A 10121-nucleotide genomic window follows, 5' to 3' on the forward strand; every position below is an offset into this window, starting at 1 on the left:
TCGGAAAGATCTCTTTGTGAGTAAAGCTGAACAAATAATTGATCCAATATAGAAATGAATGGAAATTTTCATAAATAAACTCAAACAAGATATTATCATTAAATTCTTTTTGTTATATTTGTGCAGTGGATGAAATTATGTTCAGTTATATTAGAAAATGCTTTATATGAAAGAAAACTTGTCAATTGCATCAGTGCGCATTAGCAAGGTTGCTAATATTGTAATTTTTACGTTACGACGAATGATGAAACCATGGACATAATGTGAACGTAATGTTTACTACGGGTTTAATTAATTTATTCATACACACATAAAACAGTATATCAAATAGATTTTAAATAAATTTTATTTTGCATTTGCTATATTTGTTTTTGTTTATCCGTTCTGTTTATATATATTTTTATCATATATTTTGTCAGTTTATATATGTATGTATAGCCTTTAATATACACTAATGCGCACTAGTGCAATTCGCTACATATAATAATGGAAATATAACTGATACAAGAAAATTTAAAAAANCATAAAAATATAAATATATATATAAAAAATAAAACTGCGCTAAGAATAACAATGTTGCTAAAAGGCATAATAATAAGAAAGAAACAAAAATTCGATATCCACAATTATAAACATGCAATATCATCATCGTCAATATGATCGATCTGCGATAATTTGACTACTTTAACAATTACATAGACGCTGTAAATGTATTACGAAAATATATGAAGTCATGAGAAGTCTTTGTACTAGTTGATACAAGTTTCATGATTCACATCAATCGTGGTACAGGATGAACTGGTAATGTCACATGTTACACGTTAATGATGGACTCGTTACTTCGTCACGTCAAAAACCTTCACACATTTAAAGCGCGTGCTCAACACATAATCCGATAAGTAACGATTATTTATAAAACAAGGTACATTGTACTCTACGTACTTTAATAGTACATAATAAATAGGAAAGAGTTAAACGGAGCTAGTTTTTGGTAAGGGTTTCAGTTTGGAAATCAATTCGCGCCGCTGCTCGTGATACTCTTGGAAGCAGGGTACGATGCACAAATTAATCTGACATTCGGGACAGTGATACTTGGTCTTCCTACGGAGTATTCTGCCGTGATCGTCTATCGTGTTCCAGCAATGATTGCAACCTAAGGCAGGACCCTGACGTAATACCGGACAGTGACCTAATCGTTGATCCCCCGTATTCTCACGAGACTCTCTGCTGCTACTGCTCGTCTAAAGGCAAATATATTAAATTACGTTTACTTAACTTATATATGACGTACATACATACTTCACAATTTAAAAATAGATAATAAATTGTGCGCAGGTAAAAAGAAATAAGAGAGAATCTAATTAATCTCTATTGCAGTCTCCTAATGTAAAAATAAGACAAAAATAAATCTTGCAGATATATTAATAATTTAGTATTTTCTGACACATATATTGCACGAATAAATACATGAATGATGATATCACATTTTTATATCCAATTCCTAAAACATACCACAAACTTGGTCTATCATAACGACTAAACTAAAAATATTTTCTGACACATATATTGCACGAATAAATACATGAATGATATTACATTTTTATATCCAATTCCTAAAACATACCACAAACTTGGTCTATCATAACGACTAAACTAAAAATTAAGCTACATATATCCAGCTAGAATCAGTTTAATAGTTTCTCCGTGGAAATTTTTATTCCGTCAGAATTAATCTCGTATATCTACCTGCGGCGATGAGGAAGTCCGCCGCAACTCCGTCGTCCTCACTCTTAATCCGGTGGAAATGCCGCCGCTAATTCCCAGCTCAGAGGGAGTAGTCGGAGTCGAGGTTTCCTCGCATCCCTCTTCCTCCGTCTTGAGGATGGGCGCCGGCTCAATCACTATCGACGGACTCGTGGTCCTACCAGGCAGTTCCGGATGCGAATGCTGCCGGTGTATCCAGTAAGTCCCAGACGTGCTCGGTTGCTGACTGGACAGCAATGGATGCGAGTGTTGTTTGGTCAGGTAAGACGGCTGGGGTACCGTCAACAAGTTTGACGACGTCGTCGTCACCGTCAGCAGATTTGGTTGATTGACCAGCATGGTGTGTGGCGGTGGCGATATCCGCGACTCCTCGAAGCTCCTCGACGCATGAGGTAGATTCAGTGTCGACGCGGCGAGATGAACGGAGGTCGAGACAATGTGAGGAGAGGAGCTCGCCTCGCCATCCGGCGACAGGTGACTCGGCTCCTTCTTCACTCGCGGTTGTCTAATCAGCAGCCGAGTCCTCTTCGTTACTCCTTGTGTCTTGCTATGAAGAGCTATAATAATAAATAAGTACTTTAGTAAAGAGAATCGATACATTATTATCAGAGTTATTGCCATTAATAAATAATTTTTAGCTTTCTGATATATTATATAACAATTTGGCAATTTTGATCGAAAAATAATTATTCGAGAACTCAGTGTTGTGAATCTCTTGCTCAGATAGATACATACAAATAACATATAAATACAAGATAAACAAACACACAATTGTTCAATAATTGCCAAATAAATGCTATGTATATAAATAATAAGAAAAACGTTGTATAATTAGATCATAATTATTCTTTGATTGATATATACAGTCGCTTCTTCTTTAGTTGTAGAGGTATTTATTTTCGCAGAGAAACTAAAGATTTATTATTAACTCATACGATTGATGAAAAAAAGAAGGTTGTGAAACATTGAAACAAATAAACGGAAATCCCATTCTTGTTGCAAACTGTTAGAATAATTTTTATTCTTTCAGAATTATTTTTTAATCGTTTATATAAGGGGTATATAAATGCTTCTTAACAATGCAATTAACGGCTATTTTACTAGAGACTAATTTCTAACTTTAAACCACTCAAGTGTATATTTCTCGATCGTCTCGTAGAAAGCTGCTCTATCTTCATTCCGTTGTAACGAAAAAGAGAACTCAGTGTTGTGAATCTCTTGCTCAGATAGATACATACAAATAACATATAAATACAAGATAAACAAACACACAATTGTTCAATAATTGCCAAATAAATGCTATGTATATAAATAATAAGAAAAACGTTGTATAATTAGATCATAATTATTCTTTGATTGATATATACAGTCGCTTCTTCTTTAGTTGTAGAGGTATTTATTTTCGCAGAGAAACTAAAGATTTATTATTAACTCATACGATTGATGAAAAAAAGAAGGTTGTGAAACATTGAAACAAATAAACGGAAATCCCATTCTTGTTGCAAACTGTTAGAATAATTTTTATTCTTTCAGAATTATTTTTTAATCGTTTATATAAGGGGTATATAAATGCTTCTTAACAATGCAATTAACGGCTATTTTACTAGAGACTAATTTCTAACTTTAAACCACTCAAGTGTATATTTCTCGATCGTCTCGTAGAAAGCTGCTCTATCTTCATTCCGTTGTAACGAAAAGTCTTGAGTTTACAGAAACGCAAAAGTGAAAAGTACAATCAAAATATTTTTCGATTATTTTAAGCGTTCGCATTCTTTTTGTATTCAATACATGCATTACTCTTCACTGTTCCGCGATTAATTTAGTTATCAAATATACACAACAAATAGTATAAATAAATAAAATAAAAAATAATTTCCGCAAATAAAATTAGAAATATTAGTCTGTGTGCATATAGTTCATATATATATATATATATTCCACTTTTTTATGTCCTAATTTTATTTTATACAATTAATGTTAAAAAATGTTCTCTCTCATATATCTATCACATATAATATTTCACTAGAGAACTAGACTAATATAAATCATTATTATAATTAAACATAACAGAAATACAAATGTCATAGTGAAATAATGTAAATGTACATATATTAATCAATTCTATTACGCTTTCTAAAGTTGAATTTTACATTATTTCACATTAAATTTACATTTCAAAACAATAGAAACTATTTTCACAAAGTTTGGATAATATATAGAATATTTAATATATCAAATAATTGTGTTTGCTTACATTATTCAACGTATGTTTTCATTAACATGATTTTATGAACAAAAGCAAATTGGGTAAAAATATATGTGGAGATATTTGAAAAAAAGTAAAAATACAACGAAATATAATGTAGCAAAATAATACATATAATATGTAACAAATATATATCTTAATTTCACTTATATATATATATATCATAAAAGTATAAAAAATTAAACAAAAGTCCATATGTATGTAAGAGGAAAACGTATCTCTAAAAAGAGAGTATATATGACGATTCTCTCTCATATATTTGTCAACATAGTAACAATTAATTGTAATACATGTATTGATAAATTATCTCTGTGTGTGCATAATGTTAATCTCGTACAATGTACTAACACACGTGTGCAAATACAGATAATGCAATTTCTAATCATATGCTTTGTACAATCTTGTACAATCAAATAGTTTCATTATTAGTTCCAGCAACATTTTATTCGGGACACTGAACGATTGCCCCCAATTCCAGACGATACTGAAATTTTTAGTATAACGAACAGAAAAATAGAAATTGTTGATAATCTGCCGTAAATATGAGAAATGGCTGACAAGTGCGAATGTGTTCGTCGCCTGTAAATCCGTTCATTTATCACATTGCAGACATTTTAGTTCGGATTATAAATCGCGTATCGATAGGAAAAGATTAAGAAAAATATAAGAATAAAAATGTATATAATTAAGGAAAAATATGTATCTTACAAAAAAAAGAGAAATTTAATTTAAATAATTTAATATTATATAAACAATATCGATTTACTGGATATATCAAAGGTCGCGCAGTTTCCTCTTACATTACAGACAATTCGAAGAACTTGAATCAGATTCTTCTTTAATAAAGATTTGATTGAGGAAAAGAAACAAAAAATATAGAGAAAGAAATACAAAATTATTTAAAAGTTAGAAAGTTTTCGATTCATTTAATGTTGAGATAAAAAAAATCACGGGACTAGTAATAATTCATGAAATTTTCGGTAAGGAAAGAAACAAAATTAAAATATTTGAAATTGTTTATAGCTAGGAAAAAGTGCGGGGCACATCTGTGATGAGCGGCCCTATACAGTATAAAATATATACCGACTTATATGTATATATCGACTTTGTGAGATCCGAATACTCAAAAATTTATGAGTATGTAGACAAAAAAAAATGTGTTTTGAATATTAAAAAGCATTCGGCCTTTCTTATTTCGGTGACTTTTCAACACCTCGCGAAACTTTCACTAACACAAGAATCTTGACAGATGTGTTCAATTGTTTACAAGGAGCGGGTAAAAAGGAGAAAAGGGGAGCAAGGGAGCGAGGAAGGTAATACTTCTCAAGGTCGTCTATACAAGTGACTTTCCGGGTAGGATTCGTTTCACATGGCGTTGTAGTTGACGCCGTGCAGATTGATCGGCATCGTGGTGCTCGGTAGCGCACCATAGTCCGTATGCCTATCAATGTAACCGCTCAGCATCGTGTGGGGACTGTGGCTGGTCAGCATAGTGTGCGTGCTATGTGTGTTGTGCGTGCTGTGCGGAGTCGTGGGCGGGCCCATGGGAGTCGGGCTTTGCGATGAGTTCATGGGTTGCGCCGGAGGCGCTTGCGACTGCGGCGGTGGCGGCGGCGAGGAGTTAACTTCTTGCTTAACGCGAGACTTGAGACTGGGCCGATTGTTCGGGTAACCGCGCTTCTTGTACTCGAGCCAGAGTGTTCGGTTGTTCACGCCGTACATCCTCGCCGCCTTGCAAAACCCTATGCCGCCATAACGTACGGCGTCGAGCGCGCGTATAAAGTTCTCATCCGCTTGCGGATTAGTCGATCGTTTCCTCTTAATCGCAGTCTGCGGGCTGGCGCACGGACTCTGGCAGTTACTCAGACACTGCGCCGATGGCGAGGGGCCGCCCGACGATGACGACGCATGCTGCAATGTCCCGTGGGAGGAGTTTGGATAGTTCGTCAGGGCGCAACTGGAACCAGTCGTGCTGGTACCAGAGTACTGATCGCTGATGGTCGAGGATGCTGTTATTTCGGGCGTCGTGAACGCCGATGACGCTTGGATCGACAGATTCGTTTGACACGAGGACAGAGCGAAACGTGTCGGATGATATGTGTGCTCCATAATAGTCCATTGTAATCCTGTGGAACAGACCGATTGATCTTTGGTCAGAGCACAGGAATTATCAATCCGTTGATACTTTGCGTGTTTACGATTAAGATAAATGATAAAGAGTGAGAATAATATGATCACACAATATTACAAACTATTACGTTTGTAAACAGTGAGCGAGAAAATCCGATTCCGATCTATACTTGGATTTGCTTTGACGTGAGGGTTTCAAAACTATTTTTCACTCGATTTTGCTCCACTGTGAATAATTTTTATGTATATTCCCACACAAAAAAATTTATTTCACCTGTATATTACGTAAAAACCAATTAAAGATGCAATTTTTACATGATTATATTATGCCATTGGTAACATAATTTAAACTATGAGAGAAGAATAATGTATAATATATCAGCATATCTGTTCATATAAAACAAGGCATACATATAATTATAATCTAATAAAAAAAATAATTTATTCTATGATATATAGAAAAACGATACTAAGCTCTAATTAAGCAAAAGATGATAGATATTAAAAATAAAATCTTGTGAAGAAACGGTATAAATGAGCGTATTAAATATGGAGTTGCGGCATGGCACAGATACATTTTGAAGCACATCATTGTTTGAAATACTCAAATACATGTACGGAATTTATTATATTTATAAGGCAGAGTATAGTGGCACACATACACACTCTATTAATGTTAAAGGCCCGATATATTGTCCTTCTCTGGAAATATAACATATTGTGTGCTATGTATCTGTGTACCATGATGATCTTCTTTCATGAATGAGAAAGAGGAACAATCTTTTTCTTTTTATACATTCGCATTATTATTATAAAGTTTCAATTCCTGAAATTTCGCTCTATTTTCATGTCAAACGTCTGTTGATTCCTTGTGCAATACATTTAAACGCATCTGTGCCAGCATAATATAATGTGTGTAAACTTCGCTTATCGACATGCAATTTAAATACCCACCACAGTCAGTATATATGCATAATTCAAATAACAATTATCGGAGATATTTGCCGAAAGGGAAGGTATCATGCAATTTGTCGAAGTAGTCGGATCGTTATGCATAGATTTACAATGCACACAATCTAATAAGGAAAACCATATTATTAAATCTATAGTTAACTGCTTGCGCGTAACATGTTCCATCAAATTAAAAATTGTCTTCAAACTTTCATACCATTACACTTCTATGTATATACATACAGTCTTCTAGATTACAAACATTATATCAATCAATCTGTTAATTTATCTGACTTATCTTACAACAATACGAAAACCAAAATATTTGTCAAATAATCAAGTTCGAGACAATATACATATTTCCATATAGTTTTTCTTTTTAATTCAAATTAAGGAAAAATTAAAATATAGAATTTAAAAATTATTATGTATTTCTGAAAAAAAGATAGTAAGAATACTAAAACTGTTTTTTCATTTTCATCAATTTCAAAAATATATTAATATCATACACATATATATCATTAAATATTAAATTATACAAAAATGATAGTTTTTCTATCATATTAGTTCTCTTGTATATACTCTCGTTTTTATATTATATTTTTATATATTTAAAAAAAAAAATATATTTTTCTAAAATCACACATTTTTATATCATTAATAAAATAAACAGCACATTCTAAATATAAGCAAATTATAACTTTATACAAAAATAAGAAAATATAAAATGTAATATATATATATTAAAAAGAGAAACATATCTAAATAATATCTATCTATATGTAAGAGAATTGAACGATTTCAATTCACAACTATGGTCAAAATTATGCATGCAGCATAAAAAAGAAAAGTAGTAAAAATATTTGCGTTTTTCCGGGCTTTTTATACATTAATTTTTAATATATGTATCTCTCTTATTTATTTTTTTGTGTGCATATAGTATATGATTTATATTTTATTACGATAGGTATTTAAGTGTTTAGATATTTGTAAAGATTTCTACTTAAAATAGGGCACAGTATCTTACCTTGATGAGAGGGTGGTTGTGAAGAGACAGAACTTTGTGCAATGTTTCCTCCTGTCGACTGTTGACTTACATCTTGAATAGAACCATCACTTTGGGCTGGTGTATTGGTAGAACTAGTTTCCATATTACTCATCTAAAATGCAGAAATGTCACATATTATCTCAAATTCATAATTTATTTGTTTAAGGATCACAAGAACTTTGTAACATAAAATTAAATGTATATTTCATATTATTTAGTTAAATATTGAACATATCATATTTACTTACAATTGATATTTGATCTTCATCGATACTGCCTTGGGATTCTGTGCTGGTATTTACTGGTCGCCTTATATTCTCTCCACTTTCTTGTGATGCAATTAGGGGTTCAGGTTTTACAATGTTAGTAGCCACTAGTGTTATTTCATTGATTTCTTCCGGCCTGTCGCCAGAACCAGAGGTTGAGCCAGTAGAAGACTTTCGTAACCTTTTTCTACGAAAAGAAGGAGACAATGGAGATGGACTGGGTGAGCAGGATTCGCCACGATCCCCTCCACCTGTTTCGCTACTTCCACTTGGCCATTTAGTTAATGACGCTGTATGCATTTCTGCAAGTCCTTTTATCTTTAAGCTTTCTGCCGTCTGTTAAATAAATAGTGTGTTGTTTATCAAGTGTTTTTCATAAAGTATAATATAAACAAATGTCTGATAATTAAAATATTTTTCTTTACCTTTATGATAGACGGTAATTGATCTTGAGATATGTTTACTTCTCCATAGTACATAAAGTCTACCATAATCTTGAGGTCCGAAAACTTGATGTCCTTAAGTATAACGATAGGGTGCTGACAAGGATTCACCGTAAAGAGCGACTGAAAATATGTACTGCATGCTGACAGTACAACTTTGTGAGCCTGAATTTGCCTGCCTTCTGCAGCAAGAGTAACATCCACTAGAGTCTCATTATTTAGTAAGTTGGAGAAAACTGAGATGAAGTTCGGCTGATGATTGTTCCACCGCAAACAGTACTGTTGCATAGACATCATGAGAATGTAATAAGAATCTCTTTCGTAAACTTCAACTCTGTAACATGAAAGAAAACCATAGTTAACATTATAGCTTTATAATTTAAACTCTCCAGTAAAACGTTTAACATTTATAAATATCGCAAACAGTGATGATAAAATAACTATCATAAATACATTCATGTTTTACGTAGGAAAATTCTCTCTAAATTTCACTTAACATATGTTATCTCGTGTCATAAATATATTAATCTCCTTAAATAAAATGAACTTAAAATCTCAATGTAGAATAAAAAATCGCAAATTAAAGTTTATTACGCGAAGAAGGAAAGATTTCACACGATTATCCAAGCAACAATTTTTGTCTTTTAAAGAACACAAATACGGATAGGAAAAAATCTAAACTAACAAACAGCCGATATAAAAATAAATGTCCCGTAAATATATGACCTATCCATTTCCTCTGTTGCGAAAGCGACGCAGACAGGTGCGAAATGTCACACAAGACGACATGTCGCACCGTCGAGGGGTATGTACGTATATGTATCGCAAGCTTCGACGACGCCGTCGACGTCGTCCAACATTCGAGACACACGGTATTAAACCAACGTGGTCAAAAAAATCTTTTATTAGTCCCTTCGCGCGGGTCTAGCTCACGATGATTCGAGACGAATCAACAGTGATGTTGATAATTGTGACGATGATGTGTTGGGAGGAAAAAAAGAGAGAGATAGAGAGAGAGATAGAGAGAGAGAGAGAGAGAGAGAGAGATAGAGGAAGAAAGACAGAGGAGAATCGGCGATGTGCGCTCACTTTGATCGCGTAGAGTTTCGTCGCCGCGTAATCGACACTCGAGAGAGACTCGCCGGTCGTCCGTTCAAGGAGCAACGCACTTCGCCACCATGGATCCCGCGACAAAATTTTCCACAACAGACTGAGCGATGACGCTTGTGTAATTCGCGAGTGACGTCATGGGC

At 33.5% G+C, this 10121-nt stretch overlaps 1 protein-coding gene across 1 annotated transcript; it reads right to left on the reverse strand.

The window, feature by feature from the left end:
- Window positions 1-528: 528 nt before the first annotated feature.
- Window positions 529-9881, reverse strand: LOC115243440 (T-box transcription factor TBX6). The gene is made up of 7 exons (XM_029820451.1): window positions 9595-9881; window positions 8851-9202; window positions 8408-8761; window positions 8139-8271; window positions 5458-6156; window positions 1747-2348; window positions 529-1241 (listed from the first exon to the last, which is right to left on the reverse strand). The coding sequence occupies exons 1-7, from the start codon at window positions 9600-9602 to the stop codon at window positions 972-974; spliced, it is 2418 nt and encodes an 805-aa protein (XP_029676311.1). The 5' UTR covers window positions 9603-9881; the 3' UTR covers window positions 529-971.
- Between the last annotated feature and the right edge of the window lie 240 nt (window positions 9882-10121).

The sequence above is a fragment of the Formica exsecta genome, unplaced genomic scaffold (assembly GCF_003651465.1).
Source record: "Formica exsecta isolate Colony F162 unplaced genomic scaffold, ASM365146v1 scaffold72, whole genome shotgun sequence".
Classification (NCBI taxonomy): Eukaryota; Metazoa; Arthropoda; class Insecta; order Hymenoptera; family Formicidae; genus Formica; species Formica exsecta.

Excerpts from the sequence above, each read along its gene's own strand:
- LOC115243440 (XM_029820451.1), bottom strand. Across the intron at positions 8,762-8,850 it reads AATTACCGTCTATCATAAAG|ACGGCAGAAAGCTTAAAGAT; the intron begins GTAAAGAAAAAT and ends TTTATTTAACAG. Across the intron at positions 2,349-5,457 it reads TGATAGGCATACGGACTATG|TACTAAAGTACTTATTTATT; the intron begins GTGCGCTACCGA and ends ATCGATTCTCTT.